We start from the raw sequence: 23,187 nt of genomic DNA, 5'->3' as shown, positions 1-23,187 counted from the left end.
CATCATCCCATTTGATTATGTTGTATTATAACTACCCTCAAAATAAAATGTTGTATTATAACTATAAATCACTAAATTAAGTATACTTTGTGAATAAATCAAAATGTGTAAAAGAACAAATAAGTATACAATATTACTCCCTCCTTGACAAAAAACTATATTTAAATATAATGGTCTTGTTTGGTAGTAAGCTTATTGGGGGTATATTAGCTTATTTGACTAACTTTAGCTGATTGACTAGTCAAACAAGCTAATATAAGTGTTTGGTAGAAAGCTTATTGAAAGAGCTTATTCCACTAAATAAGCTCTTTTTGAAAAAAGCTCATTTTAGGAGCTTTTTCAATTAGCTTATTCATTAATTATTGTGAAATGACACTTATAACCTCATTTATTTTAAAATCCTATCTAAACTACCTACCCCACAATTAGCTTATTGGTCATTTTACATACTCAATCACCTTTAAGCTATCAGCTATTTACCAAACACTTTTATATAACCAGTTAATACAATAAGTTAGTCAAATCAGTTAATAAAATCAGCTAGTCAAAATCAGCTAACTCAATCAGCTTCAGCTTTCAGCTTTCTCCCAAACAGGACCAATATATTTTTCTTCTCATGGTCCCTATCCAAACCCAATACTATTTTTTTATTTATTATTTCTTTCCTTTCATATTCATTGTTTTTTGATAAACTATTAACACTACTATCTTTCTTTTATAATTTTTCCCTCAAAAAAAAAAAAAAAAAAAATCTTTCTTTTATAATTTTTTTATACTCCAATTACCCCACTTACCTCTTACGGAGTATTTATTTAAGTCAATTATAATGCTTAAGGGTCTATTCACATTTACTGAACTGAGCTGAATTGATTGAAGTTGAACTGAATTGATTGGAGTTGAACTGAACTGATTGGCCTGGAGCTGAAATGAATTGAATTGAACTGAATAGAGCTGAAATGGATATTTTATGAGAGAAGAAATAGGAACTAAACTGATTGGAACTGAACTAAAATGATTGGAGCTGAACTGAAAGTAAGCTGAAGTAAACAAACCCTAAAACTATGTATCAGTTAAAGTGTAACACTTATTAAAACACGAAGAAAATGTGGTTAATTGATACTCTTCATTGCATATAAATAAGCTACGGAGTATTTTCTTACCCAAAAATTTCAAATACTAGTAAGATATATTCAGAACTTCAAAATAAGTTTCAAGATCACCATTTACAATAATATACTACGTATTATTTCAAAAAAAATATATATATATATATATATATATATATATATATATATATATATATATATATATATATATATATATATATATATATATATATATATATATATATATATATATATATATATATATATATATATACTACGTATTAATATACATAGTATGATAAATCAAGTAGGAAGAGAGATACCTTTTATCACATACGTAAAACAGACACGCCCTTTATTAACCCATATTATAATCATAAAGAAAAATACTTACTGGGCATTTAATTATAGTAATGAAATCATCCACAAATATTTATATACAACTTACTGGGCATTACTAATAATCAGTATATTACATACAAAATCTAGAATGAACCATTCTTCTACATTTTTTTTAGGACAACCATTCTTCTACATAGGCATTAGGTCATATAGCCCTTCTTTTTTCAGCACAAGAAACTCAATTTTGGTTGCTGGTAGGAACAGATTATTAGTACAATTATATATGTGCTTTTATTTACTCAAGAATTAGCTATTACCATGATAGACAACAGACCCCAAAAATCTGGAAATGCTCAAACATTGTACTCGTAATCAAAGAAGGCTGGGAGTAGAGACGATACGCTGAGGAGGATTAGTGAGCATATGAACAACTTCTCTCATAGTAGGCCTGTTAGAGCTCTCTTCCTCAACGCACAACATTGCAACCTTGAACATGTTGATAACACTAGAAAGCTGGTAATCGTGTAGCCTAGAGTCGAGGATAGCTAAGACTGTTGCTGCATCTGATGGCTGAGAGATCTCAGATTCATTCATCCTCACCCATCTTACTATGTCCACTCCGTCACCAAATTCTCCCACTGGTTTTCGTCCTGCTATTAGCTCTAACAGCACTACTCCGAAGCTGTACACATCACTTTTCTCGTCTACCTTCAGTGTGTAGGCATATTCTGTTCATGAAAAAGAGCATAATCATATTAGGTCAACATTAGTTGCATATTGCCATACAGGCATTTTCTTTTTCTGTTCATCCCAACAATTGTGGTGCACAATTAAACATACTCAAATCACCAGCCTTGAATTAAGTACTATAATCATTGATGCATTTTAATCTAAATTGAAACAAAAACTGGGACGGTTCAGTACTTCAAGCGAGTATCGCAGGTAAAGGCGACAAAGGCAGGTTATTTATGTAGATAAATTTATTTTCATAACTACAAAGTATGAAGTAAAGTTCCAAAGCTTAGATTACATAAACTATTTTGGCTAAATAGTTGAAATCGACAAATTAAATTTAAGATAGGTTATATTCTTGTTCGGTCTCAAGTTTATTGAGTACAAGGTATCAAGAGAGGGAGGTAGAGTATACCAAACTTGCCATGAACTAGAATTTGCCAGGTTTTTTCTATGGATCAAAAATTCAGCAGGACTAGTCCAAAATCCAACCGACTTAAACTCTTTTGATAGAAAATTATGAAACCACCATATCCAGAGCCAGGAAACATTTTTGGGGCAACAAAATTACTACTTGACCGATTCCACAAAACATTCAAACATTTTTGCCTATTATAGCCAGCTTAAATTGAGATTTTCTTATACAATAGGAGTGTGATGAACCACATGTCCACATCAGTGCAATTCTATCACTAGTCACAATTGGCAATTCACAACCTCTAAAAATGAGATTTCTTGCAATTAATCTATGATGAGTCGATAAGAGATAGTAATTAGAATTTTAATGGTTGATATCTGATTGGATTCGACACATACACTCCACATCAGATGCACTGGCTATTAGGCCATAACCCTTAAATAGTCAAGGCCTTAATACACACTTCAATACTAAACAAGCCATAATTTCCAAATTTTCAATACTTTTAATAAACAAGTAATTCTGACCAGTTTTCAATCTTATAACATTGCAACAATAAAAACCAATATACATAGGCAACACAGGAGCTAAATTACAGTAGATAAATGCGATTAAAAACGAAAAGAAGTGTTCCAAAAGAGTGTTACCTGGAGCAATGTAGCCGTAAGAGCCGGCAATCGAAGACATGCACTCGGAAGCACCAGCATCCCATAGAAACTTAGCAAGCCCGAAATCAGCAACATGAGCCTCATAATCAGAGTCCAAGAGTATATTATTACTCTTGACATCCCTATGAAATATCTTGGGGTTACAATCATGGTGCAAGTAGCACAACCCCTTTGCTGCTTCCACTGCTATCTTATACCTCATCTCCCATTGCAAATGCGCTCCTTTCGGTCCGTGAAGCTTCTCCCCTAAGCTCCCATTCGGCATGTACTCGTACACAAGCAAGTTTGTATCCTTGTTCGCTACATACCCCAATAATCTTACTATGTTACGATGTCTAATCTTTCCCAAGGTAGATATCTCGGCTGAGAAGCCAAGATCATTCTTGGCACTCCCCCGGTTGGCCAACCGTTTAATTGCAATATCGGTGCCATCCGGGATCACACCTCGGTACACAATTCCGGCTCCACCCTTTCCTATGACATTCTCTTCTTTGAGGCATTCAACAATGTCATCGGCCTTGAAGTCGAGGCGTTGGAACCGTTCAACCTTCCACGCTTTAGAACCTTCTAGACTCTTCTTCTTGTAAATGCTTAGAGTCACTAATGATAAGAGGACTAAAGTGACTAGTCCTATGGTTAAGATGATCAACTTGGATGATGAAAACGACGACGTATGGTGTTTTTCCGAAGGCGGGTTATAGATAGGACAAGGTAGAGCTCTGTGAGGCCAACACAAGTTCGGGTTCCCAGCAAACGCCGTCGGTTTGAAGACGGAGAAATGACCTCCGGAGGGTATTGTACCATAGAAATTGTTGTCGGAGAGGTCAAGAACAGAAAGACTCGAAATCGAGCCGATATCTTCGGGGATATACCCGGTGAGAGAATTCTTAGACAGATTGAGAATGCCAAGGTCCTCTAACTCTGAAATCGACGTCGGAATCTCCCCGGCGAGATTGTTCTGGCTGAAATCAACCGCGATCAATGACTTACATCGTCCAATTTCTACCGGAATTTCACCTTCAAGATTGTTAGCACTCACATTCAACCCCTGCAACTGACTCAAGCCAAACAATTCCGCCGGAATCTCGCCGGAAAATCGATTATTCTGCAAAGATAGCCTGTGAAGCATCTTCAAGTTTCCGATTGCCGGCGGTATTTTCCCGGTGAACATGTTATTAAACAAGTCAAGCTCACCGATATTACCACCAGTCATTTCCGCCGGAAGCTCGCCGGAAAACTCATTATCATTAAGATCAACAGTGGTCAATCCCGGCAAGTTAAATATACCAGCAGGAATCTCCCCTGAGAGCTGATTGTTCGAGATACGAAGCCGCTGCAACGACTTACAATCACCGAGCTCTTTAGGGAGCGGACCAAAGAGCGCGTTATTAAACAGAATCAACAACTGTAAAATACCACCATTGCAGAGGCTATTAGGAATATTCCCGGTTATTCGATTCGCCGAAATGTCAAGCGTCTTTAACCGCCCATTTTTGCCGAGATTCTGCGGCAATTCAAAAGTAAAGTTATTATTCCACACTTGCAACTTCTCAAGGTACGGCAAGTCGCCTATACCAGACGGAATTCTGCCGTAGAATTTGTTCTGAAACAGGCTGAGAAGAGTAAGGTTCTTGAGGTCGGAGAAACTCTCCGGTATTTCTCCGGTGATTGAATTTGTAGATAAATCTAATGACATCAAACTCTCGAGTTTCGAGAGCTCGGGAGGTAGCTCGCCGGATAACTGATTCTTCTGTAAAAACAGAGTGTTGAGCTTCTTTAAATTTCCCAGCGTTTTCGGAATTTCGCCGGAGAGGTTACAGCTCGCCATGTCGAGGTATTCAAGCGAGGTTAACGACCCGAACTCCGGCGGAATTCCGCCGGTATACGAGTTAAAGTAGCCTATGCAGAGCTTAGTTAAATTTGACAGATTACCCAAACTCCCCGGAATTTCACCGGAGAGAGAGTTTCCGTTCAACCCGAGATACTTAACGGTTGTTAGCTCAGAATAACTCGCCGGAATCTCGCCGGAGAAGTAATTCCCACCGAGATCAAGGTATATCAGCCGCTTCAAACCCGAGAGCTTGACGGGCAGCGGCCCAGATAAGTTATTATTATAAACATCAATAAACTCAAGCACCGACAAGTTGGTGAAAATCTCGCCGGAAACTTCGCCGGAAAAGTTATTACTTGAGATATTGAGGTATCTAAGAGAAGTAAGAGATGAAACTTCAAAGGGTATTTCTCCGGTGAGATTACACCCGGAAACATTGAGAGTTTGTAACTTATCAAGCGAGCCAATCTCCGACGACAGCGTTCCAAAAAGAGGCACAAAACTGACGTTAAGCGAGACGACACGAGAGTCGGCGTCGCAGGAAACACCGGTAAAGTTACAGTGCGCATTACCAGAGGTCCAGTCACGGAGGCTGCCGCTGTTGTTGTTGTTTGAGACTAAGAATGAATGTTTGAGTTTGAGTAAGATATCGGAATCAGAAGTAGCATTGCTAAAAATAGTAAGTGATTGAAGGAGAATAATAATAAGGAGAAGAAAAATGGTGAAATTTAAAGATGAAGATGACATTGAAATTGAAATTGAAGTTAAGTTTGCGTGTAAAATTAAGAAAAGATGATAGATGGGGGATATATTCTGTTGAGTTTGTAGATAGGAGGAGGTGAATGATTGTACTGGAATAGGATTATATATAAGAATGGAAGGGTCTAAGAATAAAAATTAAGTAATGGAAATAAGTAAATAAAGAAATGAAAGTGAAAACTATAGTATTCCAGTGGAGAGAAGAGAGAGGAGAGAGGAGAGAGCAGATTGCAATTGCATGCAGAGAAGGGCAGGGAAGGATAGAGGGGTAGTCGGGGTGAGTGGGGCCTATATTGCTGTTGAGTTTTCTGCGGGTTTTGACGAATTTGTAGACGGAAGATTGACGGGGTTTGTCTTATTTGTGTAATGAGAGAGAGGGGTCAAAAACTCAAAACTCAAATTTAGCATCAATCTATATTTTGGATATTTTGCTTTTACCCCTAAATACTGTGACGATATGAATCAAGTAAAAAGGCTACATCTATATTGTACTTTGTCCGTCACTATTTATTTTTTTTCATTACAAATTTACAATTACAAAGATTTAGAGCTTGTTCTCATATGTTGAAGTTCAGCTCACTTCAGTTCAGCTCCTAATTTCCTTTTCTTATAAAATATTCAGTTCAGTTCAATTCAGTTCATCAGTTCAGTTCAGTTCATCAGCTCAGTTCAGTTCAATTCAGCTGAGTTCAGTCAATGTGAACAAACCCTTAAACGAGGAATTCTTGGATTCAAGGACATATAACGAGGAATTGTTGGATTCAAGGACATAATTGTCCATTCACTTTTACCGTACTTGAAAAAAATAATATCATAATACATGTTGATATTTCATTATAATTTAGATATTATCACCATAATATCAATCACCTTATTCAGTAATACCAACGATCGTAAAAATGTTTTGTTGGTATCGATATAATTTGTAATTGGTATCATGTGAAATGTCAATGTTTGCTTTATGACTCTAACAGTTAGAAACCAAGAATTTTTTGAATTTAAACACATAAGCTAAAGTTGATTTAGTGATAAGGATTGTATTTTTCAATTTTGAAGTTGGGGTTCAATCTCTAATTCTCTAGTAGAAATACTTTGAGGACGGGGATTCTTTTGCCCTTCCCCCCCCCCTCACTTTTTAAAGTGTCATATCTATAAATACCATATTAAATAAACCGTGAAAGTTAAGGTATGGTCAGGGTCCTTCTCATTAGGAACTTAAAAAAATCGTAAAAAATTAGATTTCACTTTAAATCATTTACTCTCTCTAATTTTTTATTTTTATTTTTAGAGTCCCATTGGGGATTTTGGCATAATTCAAAAAATATACTTTGACCAAAGTTTGTGAATTATACGCAAGTAAAAATATAATCTTGTGAGTATTTGTGGGAAACGACTCAACAAATAAATAATCAATATTCAATTTTTGTAATATCATAGTTAATGATAATTAAAGATATTATTAATCAAATTTTTACATCGACATGTGTGTCATGTCCGAATTAGATGTATGAAAATGAAGATAAACTATTTTAAGATGTTTTCTTTGTTTTGAAGAGAAATTTAAGATGTATTTTACAGACAATGAAAAGAAAATATTAGGGACAAAGGGAGCAAATTATAAAATTTGTTTAGTATAGTTCAGTTTTTAGTTTTAACTAGGTAATCCTGAAAAAAGTTATTATCACTATGCCTATTTGAGTGATATTTTATTAAAACTATTTTCATATGTAGTTGTGAAATATTGAAACTTTAGTTGAGCTATTACTTTTGATATCACTATGCCTATTTAAGTGATATTTTATTAAAACTATTTTCATATGTAGTTGTGAAATATTGAAACTTTAGTTGAGCTATTACTTTTGATTTAGGGTATGTTCTCATTGACTGAACTCAGCTGAACTGAAATGAACTGAATTGAACTGAATTGAGCTGAACTGAACTGAACTGAGCTGAATTGAAATGAATATTTTATAAGAGAAGGAAATTAGGAGCTGAAATGAAATGAACTGAATTTCAACGTAAGACAACAGGCCCTTAGTGACTGAATGGTAAAAAGATTTTGAGTTGGATCTAAACATAAATTTCTACTCTGTAATAAATTCTAAATAGGAAAATTAAAACATAAAGAAGTGAAAAGAGTAAAAGATGGCTTTAATTATTAAATAAACATAACTTTTTAAATCAATTTAGGAATTTCAAGAGACGATTTTTTTGAAATAAACATAACTTTTTAAATCAATATATTTAGGGAATTCAAGACACAACTTTTGAAATAAACATAACTTTTTAAATCAATATTTTTAAGGAATTCAAGAGACAATTTTTTGAAATAAACATAGCTTTTTAAATTAATTTAGGGAATTAAAGAGATAGCTTTAAGGCTTTTGAAATTAGGACAAATATGTAAAGGAATATGTTTAGGGATAAAAATGTCCATACATTATTCATAAGAGTTTTGTTAAACTTTTTATAACATAGGAATACTAGAATGGCTAACGAGCGTACTATAGACATACATGTCCATGGAGCTTTTTTAGTTGTAGGCAACGTAATGCGAGAAAATATGTAACAAATATTTTCAACAGTATTCACGCATTTTTCTTAAGAGTTTTTTTTTTTTAAAAAAGAGACAATAATTAAGATTAATGAGGGCAAATAAGAAATTAAATATTCTAGATAATATGACCACATATTCACATCCACATACTATTCATAAGAGTTAAATCATTAGATCACACAAGAAAAATCTTAAAAACAATTAAATCATATTATAAGAGACATATAATTAAACAAATATTTTACAGATATAACGGTTCTCACACTATTCATAAGTATTATCTCATACGTAGTATGTATTATATTTTTAGAGGTAGGGATAATCTCTTCGTTTGTCTTAGAATAGCAAATTTTATCATGAACTAAGTTGTTTAATTGGTAATAACATAAATTTTTCAATCATCGATTTTTTTTTAATACTTGTTGCAAAATTTTAATCATATATATTTAAAGTCAAACTTGTGCATTAACTTGTGTAATTTTATTTTTTTTGATTTTTTAATTATACTATTGAAACGAATCTATCAAAACCCCCACATGAATATATTTTTTCTCAACATAAAATCGAGTTAAGTACATTGTTGGGGTCTAAGTTTTTTATTTTTTCACCTTTTGGGACCTAAGTTTTGTTTTTTGTTCACCTTTTGGGACCTAGGGTTAAGAATCCGGTAACTTAACTCACCTTTAACTCACCTGAGTAAAAACTTAGTCCCTTAGCATTAAATATTGTCCAAAAAACATAATCCCTTCATAAATTCTGTCAAAGCAAAAAACATACACCCTTCATAAATTCTGTCAAAGCAATTAGGAACAATTTTTTTCAACGAACACAAATCCAATACCCAAAAAAATTAGTCGTTAGAGAATACAAGGAGTATAAATACAGTCATATGCAAAATCTAAAGTTGAATAATTTTGAATTCTACTTGATTTTTTTGTTTAGTATATATAAGAGTCTTGGGATTACACCAAAAGTGTAGTAGTGTACGTTTAATTAATTATCCTAACTATATCAAAATTGTATCTTTTAATATTTGCATCAAAAAGAAATTATATCTTTTTAATATTTACTCATATAAAATATGGAGTACTATCTTATGATAAAAGTTTGAGAATATTTCCTAATTTAATTAAACTAGTTTGTTTTCGGTTGAAGTACTTTTATCTGTATGTGTAATAAGATAAAAATTATTTAAGTCTAAATTATTTGTGTCAGAATTTTTGTTTTCTTAAGAATTGTTTGTAATTGTTATTTGACTATCTTTTATTATGAAATCTTTTTTCACCTGTAAATAAAAATAAAATAAAAGTAACTCCACAATAATCATAAATTGGATTCCATTAGGATGTAATATATTTCTATGTTAATTTTATCTTCTATCAATATACATAAAAAATAAAAACTAAAAACTTTATGTATAACTTTATGGATTTATAGAATTGATTTATTTATTTTTTTTTTTTTTTGTATTTTTCCAAAAAGAGTAGACTTATTAGTAGATTAAAAGTACGCCACCTATGAGCCGTAGCATATATGAACAACTATACTTGTTTGATTATACGATTATGAGGCTGGTTTAAATTTATACCAAAATGAAGCTTCTTGCATACACTTCCAATACCCCAAGCACACACGTGTCTCTTTTTGAAAGATCACCAATCAAATCAGTCAGAAAAATGCTTTTAGGGGTCTAAGTTTTATAGGGGACTAAGTTTTTTTTTCCTACCAACTTTCTAACCGACTAAGTTCTTAACTAAGGGACTAAGTTATTTAACCCAACCTAGTTAAATGTACACCGAAAATTGCACATTAGGTCCCAAACGGTGAAAAAAAAAAAAGGTCCTAAAAGGTGAAAAAATTAAAAACTTAGACCCCACTATTGTACTTAACTCACATAAAATCACAAAATGAAGTCAAAGCAAGTTATATAATAAATGGTGCACAAAGTCGAGTTAAGTATAAAGATGGGGACTAAGTTTTTAGATTTTTCACCTTTTGGGACCTCAATGTTTTTTTTTCACCTTTTGGGACCTAGAGTTAACATTCCGGCCAACTAACTACACTTAAACCCATCGGAGTAAAAACATAGGTCCTTCCCATTAATTATTTGCCAAATTCCCAAAAAACATAGGTCCTTAGTCCTTAAAAATCTGAAATAAATGAAGGGACTAATTTTTTAACTAAGGGATTATATTTTTTACGAGGCACAATACTCTCTACTCGTGACATGGTTAATTCTATATTTATATAATTCGGCATGCGTGTAGATTTCGTATACTTTTACCTACTAATTACTTACTTTTTATGTGTGACTTCAACATTAATATAATTGAGACCTCGCTTAACTTGATATCTAATATATACATATCAAATACGGAAAAGCATAGCATAACCTATTATCAATAATCAGCGGCTCTATAGATGGCGACCGATAGTCATGATATGTGACTAATTAATTACCTATTTAAAAAATGATAACCTGACTATAAACTATATACTACATATGTATAAGTTGAAGTTTTCTTTTTCTATTATTATCAAGTTAAAAAGGGTTACTTTCTAAAAATATATAAATTGTCATCTTTTAATACGAAGCATAAGTTGAGATAAGTTTTTATTTATTTATTTTTACGTATAATTACAAGTACATAAATAGAACTATATATTTTTTTTTTGATGGGAAATTCACTGTTTTAACAATATATTTACAAGCTTATTTTGGTTTATTATTGTGTGTTTAGTTAGCGTGCTTGCAATTGTTTATCATTCATAATGTTTTCTAATTATTGTATATAATGAGTTAATGACATTTGTGTTGTACACCATCGATCCACACTAAGCTACTAATCTCTCTAAGTTAATATGTTATTGTACGTGCACTACCGTCATGAACAACATTAAATTTTAGAAGAGAAGAAAAATCTTTTAATAATTAGTGTTGAAGTTAAAGGAAAGAAAATATAAAAATTAATAGCAAACTTTAGCCTTGTAATTAACCACATGTGAGAGAGAGTTATAAATGAAGGGACTAAGTTTTTAACTAAGGGACTATGTTTTTTTTACTCACCTTTAGTTACTTTTGGCCGGAAATTGGACTATAGGTACCAAACGGTGAAAAAAAAAACTAAGGTCCCAAAAGGTGAAAAAATAAAAAACTTGGACCCTAATGTTATACTTAACTTGCACTAAGTCAAACTGTTTTATCTTATTTGAAACAGATGGGGTACAATATCTTTTTTTTTTTTTTTTTTTTTTTATTATTATTTCTCACTCCTACTAATCAAATTTTATACTTCGTATTATAAAAAAAATCATCTTGTATTCCCACTCTGTAATTTTCCTAAAACTTTGTACATATCATAGTGTTGCAAGTTTTACAAAACAAAGGGAGTACTCATGATGTAAAATGTTATTAGATTTATCTCAATATATATAATTAATAAATTAAGTTTTTTTATATACTTTTGTTAATACATAGGGAATAATTAAAGATATTCATGATCAAATATACGTCATCTGTAATGTCTATGGCCCTGTTCTGATTTACTGAACTGAATATTTTATGAGAGAATGAAATTAGGAACTGAACTGAACTGATTGGAGCTGAACTGAAAATAAGTTGAAGAGAATAGGCCATATGTATACATTGATAACTTTTAACGTTTTTTTGATTAAGGAAGTATTATAAGAAAAAATATAGTTTTATAGGTACTTGTTTGAATTGTATCAATTTATAAATTATTAATTTTCAATCGTTATAATTTATAATTTATAATTAGTGGTAATTAAAGATATTATTAAACAAATATTTAAATGGATATAAAAGATAAAACAAGTAATTGTAGATTAATATGAACAAGATGAAACAGGAGAGTAAATAAAAAGGTCGTAATTACCCATATCTTTTTGCTGAGAATTGTTTATGTGTAGAGTCCTGTACTATAGAACATAGTCAAGGGATGGTAAACCAGACATGACAAGTCCCACTTTGACGGCGTAATAAGTCTGTATTCTGAATGACAGGCCCCATCCATCCATCTCTTATCCCTCTCTCATGTTGCTCTCCTCTACTCAATTCTGGCTCTTCAGGTTTTACGTTTGCCAGTTGCATCGCTGACGTGTTCTTTTCTCAGAACGATTTCCCTTAATATAGTTAAAATAGAAATTAATTCTCATTATGCTTCGTTTTAAAAACAAAATCCCAAAGTAGTGTCCACGTAGGATTGGTTTTCGGTTCAACTTAAAACCGCTAACGGTATTAGTGGTTTTGCAATTTTTGTAAAATAAAGTCAAAGAGACCTGTTTTTATTGAAAGGCGGTCTCTTTGAAGTTATAAGTGTAATTGTCAGCGCTCTCTTTTCTTGTTGTGGGCTAAGAATTAACAAGGACACAAAGAGACCTGTCGTATTGAAAGACGGTCTCTTTGAAATAATTTTCCTGTAAACTATGCCTTGTGAATTAACCAAGGACGCAAACAGACCTGTTATTGTTAGAGGCGGTCTCTTTTTTAAAACCGCTATTACCATTAGCGGTTTTAAGTTGAACCAAAAGCAAAAAAAACGATCCTACGTGGACACTATGTAGGGAATTTATTTTTAAATTAATGTATTATGGGAATTGATTTTTATTTCAACAATATTATGGGAAATCGTCCTCTTTTCTTATCATTTTCATCATTTACTAAATATACATTTAAAAAAAAAAAAAAAAAAGTATAAAATATAATCACTCTTTTTTTCTCTTTTCCTAAGATTTGATTCTTGCACTTCCATTATTTAATTTGGGTTTCTTTATTTTACAAGTTGATCGATAATCTTTTACTACTGTTTGACATTCGATTTTATGGACCAACCATTTTATGTTGTTTGTTTGTTGCATCATAAAGTATTTCGCGCCCTCTGATCCTATGTTAAGACGTGGAGAATTTTTCCCGATTATTCATTCAATATTTCAATCACTTATTCACTTAGCTTGGAGCTAAGAGTGAATAAGCTAGTGAGTGATGCATATAGATGCTCCACTCCATCTTTTGCAAATGCCCGCTGTCTTTCTGTTTTCTATTGGCTTTATATAATACGGAGTAATAATATATCGCAAATTCGCAGTGGTGTATATGAAATTCGATGCCACATTTTAGGTACTATGTGGGCATTTACAAATTTGTAGTTCTTGTCAACTTATTTTCACATATTAAATTTTTTTAAAAAAAAAGTTGGGAAGATTTTACATTTATTAAGGTTTAGTCAATGCTATTTTTTTCTTTTTTATTATTATTTTTTTGACAAAGGATAAAAGGGGAAAAAACTAATATATATTACTACTAAAGCAAATAAAATGGATTGTCGCCTCTCCTGCAATTTGGTGTGCCCTTTGAACACGCTCCCTATCTGCCTTGTAAATACTGCAACGTTGAAAAGAGGACCCTAAGAGCTGAATCTGTTGCACCAGCCATAAATACCTGATATCACCTCGTCCATCACCTCGTAGAAGAGTGACCAGATTATAAGAATCCCATAATTACTCCCACCTATAATCCTTTCATCCAAATGATCTGTATTATCGAGACACCAGCCCATTCCTGCTCGTCCTGTGTCTTTGAACCAAGATCCATCAACCTGAATCGTAACCAAGAAAGAGCTTGTGTGGTGTAGCCCTAGATGGGCTACATGAAACCCAGGTGGGGGCAAACTAGGAGAATTAGTAGGAGAGGGAGAAAGCTCCATCCCCGTTTCATCATCCATATAGATAGTATGAGAGTGTAGGATATCTAGTAGTTGCAAACCAATTGGAGTTGAAATAGAAGTGGCGGAGTTGAAAACCCTGTTATTTCTAAATAACCAAAGACCCCACAGAGTACCAACGAAAGTGCTAATACTGGGACTCAAAATCCCGTCCTGACTAATAAAAAGTCGGATATAATCTTGGATCCAGTCTGAGAGAGAAAGGTGCCCATATAATTCTGAGTGGATGTCCAAAGCACCACTCCTCCCAGCTGTTCTTGCAATAGATCAATCCCTAAACAGATGGTTGAAATCTTCTAACTGCGTACTACATCGATCACATGACACATCCTATATGGGAACCCCCCTGCGTTGAAGTTCACCTTTGACCGCTAAACCATTATGGAGTAACTTCCATAAAAATAGTTTCCATTTTGGTTGTAAATGCAAGGACCAAAGTGTTTTCCAAAAAGGATTTAATAACTGAGCGTTAAGCGGTTGGATGAGCATTGCATAACCTGTCTTGACCGTATAACTCCCCGACGTAGTACGCGCCCAAAAGCGGAAGTCCTCTTGTTGTAACGCGGGGGACTCCATCGCAAGGATTGCGGAAGCATCCACGGGCTGAAAACTCTGTTTTACTTTATTCGCGTCCCACGTAAGAGTTTGCGGATGAATGAAGAAATTAACTGTCCAATCCTTCGCAGTGGCTAGGAGGATTCCAGGCCGGAATTCTGGCGTAGTACCATTGACCCAATTTGAGCTTTCTACGAGCACGAATTTTCCATTGTCGACTTTCCAATTGCACCCTGTTGACAAAAGTGCATCCGCGTGGAGCAAACCACGAAGGCCGTAGGATTGGCGGCCCGAGTAGCGTCTCCCGGGCATTGGAACATGCGACAAGAAACTGGCACGAGCTGTGTAAACTTTGGAAAAGAGCAACTAAGGGTGGTTAACAATTCTCCACACTTGCTTCATAAGTAGAGCTTTATTAAGAGTAGAGATACAGCGAATTCCTAGTCCCCCCATACCTCGAGGAAGATGCATTTTCTGTTTCCCCACCCAATGCATTCCTTGGTTCTCGGAATGTGACAAAAAAAATTCAATAATAAGCCATCAATTATTCTAGTAATTGAGCTTGGAATTTCAAAGCATGAAAGGAGATGAGAAGCCATGGCCACCAGGATGGAGTTAATGAAAATTAACTTTTGAGATTGGGAAAGCCTGACTGAATTAAGCGTCGTTATGCGACCCACAATTTTGTCAACGAGAAATTGGAAGCAGTCCTTCTTCTTCCCCATGAAATCGGGGACCCCAGATGATGATCAAACCCCTGAACCTGTTTCATACGAAACTTCGCCTTATACTCATCTTGTGCCAGAGTTGTAGTGTTCGGACTGAATTTAATCAGAGACTTGTTGAGATTCAGCTGTTGACCAAAAATCTTCGTAAAGCGTTGAATTATCCTTATGATATTCGAACAAGAAGGAGTAGAGGCTTTGAAGAAAATCATAGCATCGTCGGCGAAGAAAAGATGGGAAATAACAGGACTTGCCCTGGAGATTTTTATTCCCTGAAACAAATGTAAGTCCTGGCCCAAGTGTAGCATTCTGGAAAAAATGTCCATACAGAATAGGAAGAGGTATGGGGATAACGGGTCCCCTTGACGGATACCACAGTTAGGCCTAAAAGTTTCAGAGGTATTACCGTTGATGAGAGACTTATAGGAAACTGTGGAAATGCATTGGTGAATCATTTGAAGCCATCGAGCTGGGAAACCATAGACTTTAAGAACCTGTAAAAGGAAACTCCAATGGACTATATCATAGGCCTTACTCATATCGATTTTGAGCGCAGCAAGCCAGTTAGTACCAGTCTTCGAAGAGTTGATTTTCTCCATTAATTCATGGGACATTAAAATATTATCTGAAATAACCTTCCCTTGTACAAAGGCATGTTGAGAGTCAACGATGAGCAAAGGCAAATACGGACGGATTCTGGCTACCAAGCATTTGGAAGCACATTTATAGATCGTATTACAAAGGCTAATGGGACGAAGGTCAGTAACCTCCGTTGGTGAGGCAATCTTCGGGATCATGACAAGGAGTGATTGATTCCACTCTGTTAGAAGGAACCCCGTATGGAAAAAAAACTCTGGACAGCAGCGACCACCGAATCACCCACCGTATGCCAATGAACTTTGAAAAATTCTGCCGTTACACCATCCGGACCTGCGGACTTACAGTTTCCCAAATCAAACATTGCATCCTGTATTTCAGTCGCATTAAAAGGCCGCTCTAGGTTACTGTAGGGAATATTTCAAGCATTACCCCTAACTTGAACCCCACTGTGATCGTACACTAAAGTACGGTGGCGTCCAAAGGGAAGGAAGATAGAGCAAAAGAGTCGCCAACAAGTTTTAGGAACTTGTAAACCGTTCACGAGGTGATGGTTACACCCCTTAACGATCCAGGAGATCGTCAACTCCAATAGGTCTGGAACCATGACCGGTAGTTCGGGGATGAAGGTACAAATCCAACCTAAAAGAGATTGAACCTGCCCTAATAATAGGCCTCTACTTTATTCTGATCGTATTCATGTGCGCTTTCTGACTAACATGCAATCAATAGGTTTAACCCTAAACCTGTTTATCTATGTTGGTTGAATATTAATGCACAAATAAATCTATTATTGGCGATCACTTGAATTATAATTACATTAACCCTAAACAAGATTATTAATTATCTTATTAAGCATGATTACAGGTACAAATTCCCTTTAAACATGCATAAAAGGCGTGATCAAGCAATAACAATAAATATAATCAAGCAACATAATCATAATAATAATTAAAATAATTATAATCATAATAATGATAATTAAAATAATCATGTTAAAGCATAATAATAGCAAGATCCTAGGCATGTTACTAACAAGATTAATAACAAACCCTAACATGTCACTAAACAATAAGAATCAAAGCTTTAACCCTAACATGATACTAACAATCATAAATATTAGGAAAAACATAAAAGGCATCATACTTTTAATCATACTTGATATTAAAGTTACCCTAGACATGATATTAGGAATCAAAATAACAATCTAAGCATGATTTCTACATAATAACATCAATAAAAACCACTAAAGAATTTACTTGGATGCCTCGTACCTCTTTCTAATAACAAAATACACACGTTAGTAACTTCAAGGAAAATAATAATTAAAACAATTAAATCAAATAATTGAAATAAAGATTAGAAAGTTTAGACTAGATTTGGGACCAAACCCTTAGAAATTAAAACCTTTCACGTCTAGGGCGAAGGCAACTTCGAACAATGCTAGGTGTCTCTAGGTTTTGTGAATGCGGAATTTTGTGAGGAAGGTAAGTAAGTTTAGAAAAGAGAAAGAAGCTTTAGCTTAGAGAGAAAGTTGATGATTGTAGATTGGAAGTTGTAATTGATAATTGATGATTGATGAAAACGGAGTTTTTAGAAGGTTATTTATAGAGAAAATCAGCCAAAAAGATAGAAAATCAAAACAGAGTTCTGACGCGCAAAAACGAGGTTAGCGCCAGATGCTGACATTAGCGCCAGGTGCTAACGCTAGCGCCAGGCGCCAGGCTTAGCGCTAGGCGCTAATGACTGGCGTTTGGCGCTAATTAAATTTCTGACGCGTTTTCTAAAATCAGATAGAAATTAATCGTACAAGAGGATAAAATCGTATTTTCCTCAAAAACATTCTTTTATTCTGATTAAAACTCTAAAAAGTAACAAAAGTCAATTTATCAATGCTAATTGAATTAGGAATGAAAAGAACCTTCTAGAAGAATCTAGAAGACTAAATCCATTCCTAATTGCGTTAGGAATGATAAATCCATATTAGACCCTCCTCTAGATCATTGGGCCGCATATAATTATAAGGCTCAAACCGGGCCCAGTTTAGTAATTTGGTCATAACTTCCTCAATATTCATCGCAATTGAGCTTATAATATATCGTTGGAAAGCACTTTTCAAGCCCTATCCAACTACACTACTATTGGACCCATATTATGGACCAACCAAACTGGATTGACCGTTTTCTTAAAATAGGTTTTAAAAAACAGGGAAAAGAGAAAAAGAAATTAAAACTATCCGCAACACTAGACTTTCCACACTTTCACTTCATTCGATTACGATTCGTCGTGAAAGGTACTCATCACCGGGTTTGGTTTTGGGGAGACACAAATGGGTGTCTACAATTACTAATTTGAGAAGAGTTAAGTGAAGGAAGATGCAGTTCTTGAATGACTGTCAATCTCTGGATTATACAAAGGAGCCACATCACTTTTGAAAGTCTCCTTTAGCGAGCGATCGACTATGTTCTGAACCTCATATTGACCATGCTGCAGAAAGCCTTGGTCATCAACCAGGGAAGAGATAGTATTCTTCTTTTGACGACACTTTACTTTTGAAAATAAGAGCTTAGAAGAGCAGTTTCCTTTGAGAATCCAGTTCTTTTTGCAACGCTGTCTCCAGAATTGAAGTTGTAACAATATATTTTCCTTAGAATTAACTATATTTGACAAATAGGTAGACGCATCTGAGATGGACTGTATTGCCTCCCCTTCCATCGAAAGGTCGTGACTGAAATTCTTCCAGTCTATACCCCAGAACTTCTTGTTATTAAGAAGCCAGTTACGAATTAAAGTTCGAACAGATCCCAGTTTCTTTGAGAGAGAAAACATAGGGGATCCGGTATTACTGAGCTGCCAAGTTTGAATTACAAAGTCATGGATCTGTTTGTAATTAATGGACCAATTATCTAATTGGTAAGGCCTGTTTGAGTTTTGTTGAAAAACAGAGTCCTCAAAAATAATATCAGCATGAACCGAGACGAGAATAGGTTGGTTGAGCAACCTACTTTCAGGGTAGTTTGTAAACCAAGCGGAATTCATATAGGAGCGATCCAGTCGTTGTAGAATGAGATGGTCCCCTTCCCGATTATTAGTCCAAGTATACAGTGGGACTTTGAAAGGCGTTGAGACAAGGCTTGCTGTAAGACGAAAATCAATAAAGGCATCCCACCCTCTAATAACATTAGAACCACCTAACCTATCATAATGATTTTCAATTTGATTAATATCTCCAAAAATCAAAGTATTAGGCGCTATAGCTAACAAGTCTAAAATCAATCCCAAAACTTGTGGACGATCTTCTAGAACAGGAGCTCCAAAAACAAACATCACACACTTATCTATTTCATTATGAGTTTTTACATTACAAAGGATAACATTAGGAGAACAAAAAACACAAGAGATATCATCCAAGCCATACGCAAAAACAACTAGCCCACCACTAGTTCCTAAAGCATCCGAGCCCTTCACAAAGGTAGGAGAAGTACAACATGGTAAACTAGAAACAAAAGAAACAGGAACTTTAGTTTCACTAAGAAACAAAAAGTTGGGTTTGTAATTATGAAGTAACCAAAATACATAAGGGATTTTGGGGGAGTTTAAGTCATTAAGACCCCGACAATTCCATGATGTACCAATCATGGACACCTTGGGAGCTGTGAAGGGCAAGCCGCCAAACCAAAAAGCACACGTGAAGCACGAGTCATAGCAGATGAATTAGAAATAGCATTAGAGCAAGTGCCTTTACCAAAAGAAGAAATAAGAACATCTAGCTTTTGAAATTTAAGAGTAGAAGATACCCACGAGTCTGTAATCTGTCTTTTGTGTTTAGTGCAAAGAGTTCCTGCCTTATTGAATTCCGCATTCAAGAAGGCCGATGAGGATGAGCCGTGGAAGCCCAAGTCAGCGGCTGCCGACACATCAGAGTAGCACTTCTGTTGTGGGAAAGAGCGTGTTGGCGGATGAGGGAAAAAGGAGAAACCACCTTTGCTGAATAAGTTTAGATTTTTTAATTTTCCTTCGCTTTTGAGACCAAGTCAAGCCTGCATATCCGAAATAAGGCAGCTGATCATACGACCTGCACCGAGTAAAAGGGCAAAGGCGATGTCGCTTCTTAGGCCAACCCTGATCAGTAGAGTGTGATGGCGAAGTTGGATGAAGTGCAGGCGTGCTGGGCAGTCCCTTTAACAGGTGTCGATTAGGAGCAATTTGCGGTGAGACATCATCCTCAGTAATAGATTAAGGCCGCAAACAGGGATGGATTATCAGTATCCATTGGTACAAAGGAGTCAGAGGTAACAGAGATTTCAGAGCTGAAATCTTAAGGACCATCGGAGGTTGTTTTCGAGGTATCACTCAAAAAACAGTCCTCTATAGGTGCTGCCATACGAAATCTCCCACATGAGTGAGGAGCCGAGTGATGCAAGGTGAAAGGGGCATAGGGATCCCCTGAAGGAATATCAATTCGTCGCTGCTCCGAAGAAGTATTAGCAGCCGAGTTGTGATCAAGAGAAGCAGCTCTATTTTCAGCAAATAAACCGAGTGGACAGCGGATTGTGGTACGATTCAAGAGTGGTTGGATCCGTTTCGCACGAATTGAAGGAGTCCGAACTCTGCCCACAAGTAGAGTCACCTGAAGAAGAGGATATGATAACCGGTGCAAGAGAGTGAGACATGTAACCATTTTGGTAAATACCATTAATGGGGATAAGATCAGGTTCAAAATTATCATTGTTGTCACTATCGTCATTATTCGCAGGCCCATGAACATGGCCATCCATTAAGAAGATTATTATCTCCTGGGCCCGAAGAATCACAGTCCGAGTTATTAGTGTCTAAGTTATCAGGTTCATTATCTGCGTCTGCACCCGGATTATCATCACCATTGGTATCTGTAGGGAATAATTTCAAGCTTTAATCCCACTAGCTTGAACCCCACTGTGATCATACACTAAAGTACGGTGGCGTCCAAAAGGGAAGAAGATAGAGCAAAAGAGTCGCCAACAAGTTTTTTAGGAACTTGTAAACCGTTCACGAGGTGAAGGTTACACCCCTTAACGATCCAAGAGATCGTCAACTCCATAAGGTCTATAACCAAATAAGGGTTCGGGGATGAAGGTACAAATCCAAGCTAAAAGAGATTGAACCTGCCCTAATAATAGGCCTCTACTTTATTCTGCTCGTATTCATGTGCGCTTTCTGATTAACATGCAATCAATAGATTAACCCTAAACCTGTTTAATCTATGTTGGTTGAATATAGTGAACAAATAAATCTATTATTGGCGATCACTTGAATTATAATCACAATTAACCCTAACAAGATTATTAATTATCTTATTAAGCGTGATTACAAGTACAAATTCCCTTTAAACATGCATAAAGGCGTGATCAAGCAATAACAACAAATAATATATCAAGCAACATAATAATAATAAATATCATGAATAATAAAATTATAATCATAATAATAATAATCAACATAAAATAATAATATTCATAATCATCATAAATTATAACAATTATAATCATAATCATATTCATGTTAATATTAAAGCATAATAATAATAGCAAGATCCTAGGCATGATACTAATAAGATTAATAACAAACCCTAGCATGTCACTAAGCAATAAAAATCAAATCTTTAACCCTAACATGATACTAACAATCATAAATATTAGGAAGAACGTAGGAAGCATCATAGGAATCATAATAAGCATATTTGATATTAAAATTACCCTAGACATGATACTAGGAATATCATAATAACAATATAAACATGATGTCTACATCATAATATCAATTAAAACCATTAAAGCACTTACTTTGATGCCTCGTACCTCTTTCTAATAACAAAATACACACGTTAGTAACTTCAAGGAAAATAATAATCAAACAATTAAATTAAATAATGGAAATAGAGATTTGGGACCAAACCCTCATAAATTAAACCTTTCACGTCTAGGGCGAAAGCAACTTCCAATATGGCTAGGTGTTTCTAGATCTTGTGAATGCGGAATTTTGTATGAAAAAGAAAATTTTAGAAAAGAGAGAGAGAATAATCAAGAAAATCTTGATGAGAGTTGGTGAATGATTAAGAGAGAATTAGAGAATTAATGATTGCGAATGAAAACTGATTGTAGGTGAAAATTGGTTAATTGGTGATGAATAGATGAATGAAAACGGAGTTTTTAATACGATATTTATAAAGAAAATCAGCCAAAAAGATAAATTAAAAAAAATAGAGTCAGACGCACAGAAAACAGAGCTGGCGCCAACCCTGGCTAGCTGGCGCCAGGCACCAACACTAGCGCAAGGCGCCAATGGCTAGCGCCAGGCGCCAAGCCTGATTTTAACGCGTTTTCAAAAATCCGATAAGTTTGCCGTACTGGAGGATAAAATCATATAATTTCCTCAAAAATGCTATTTGATTTTGATTAAAACTCTGAAAAGTCAACAAAAGTCAATTTATCAATGCTAATTGAATTAGGAATGAAAAGAATCTTCTAGAAGAATCTAGAAGACTAAAACCATTCCTAATTGCATTAGGAATAATAAATCATATTAGGCCCTCCCCTAGATCATTGGGCCATATATAAAGCTCAAACTGGGCCCAGTTTAGTAAATTGGCCATAACTTCCTCAATATTCATCGAAATTGGGCTTATAATATATCGTTGGAAAGGTCTTTGCAAGCCCCATCCAACTACACTACTATTGGACCCATATCATGGACCAACCAAACTGGATTGGCTGTTTTCTTAAAATAAGTTTTCAAAAACAGAGAGAAGATAAAAGAAAATAAAACTTTCCGCAACACTAGACTTTCCACACTTTCGCTTCATTCGATTATGATTCGACGTGAAAGGTACTCATCACTGGGTTTGGTTTTGGGGAGACACAAATGGGTGTCTACAGTATCATTATCCGACGGTTCCTGCTCATCTGAATTATCATCAGTGTTGCCATCATTATTATCGTCATGGTTCCCATCATTATCATCTGAATTATGTGCATCATTATCATCATCATTATGGCTAAGTCTAATTTCGCTAAATTATTTGCCTTCATTTGTTCTTTAATTACATCTCTCTCTCTCTCTCTCTCTCTCTCTCTTTTTTAAGGAAATTAAATTTCTATTCTTTCATGAAAGGTTAATT

General features: G+C 34.8%; 2 protein-coding genes across 2 annotated transcripts; both read right to left on the bottom strand.

Annotated features, from left to right (window-relative positions):
* Nucleotides 1-1,483: 1,483 nt before the first annotated feature.
* LOC145638871 (uncharacterized) lies at nt 1,484-6,164 on the bottom strand. Its single transcript, XM_081689921.1, has 2 exons — nt 3,246-6,164; nt 1,484-2,176 (listed from the first exon to the last, which is right to left on the bottom strand). The coding sequence occupies exons 1-2, from the start codon at nt 5,842-5,844 to the stop codon at nt 1,821-1,823; spliced, it is 2,955 nt and encodes a 984-aa protein (XP_081546047.1). The 5' UTR covers nt 5,845-6,164; the 3' UTR covers nt 1,484-1,820.
* A 7,672-nt stretch (nt 6,165-13,836) lies between these two features.
* Nucleotides 13,837-15,021, bottom strand: LOC145639949 (uncharacterized). The gene is made up of 2 exons (XM_081691265.1): nt 14,517-15,021; nt 13,837-14,405 (listed from the first exon to the last, which is right to left on the bottom strand). The coding sequence occupies exons 1-2, from the start codon at nt 15,019-15,021 to the stop codon at nt 13,837-13,839; spliced, it is 1,074 nt and encodes a 357-aa protein (XP_081547391.1).
* Nucleotides 15,022-23,187: the final 8,166 nt, after the last annotated feature.

Source organism: Chenopodium album, chromosome 7 (genome assembly GCF_948465745.1).
Source record: "Chenopodium album chromosome 7, dcCheAlbu1.1, whole genome shotgun sequence".
In the NCBI taxonomy this organism is placed as follows: Eukaryota; Viridiplantae; Streptophyta; class Magnoliopsida; order Caryophyllales; family Amaranthaceae; genus Chenopodium; species Chenopodium album.
The sequence above is the reverse complement of the archived record's forward strand: the minus strand, read 5'-3'. Positions and strand labels throughout refer to the sequence as shown.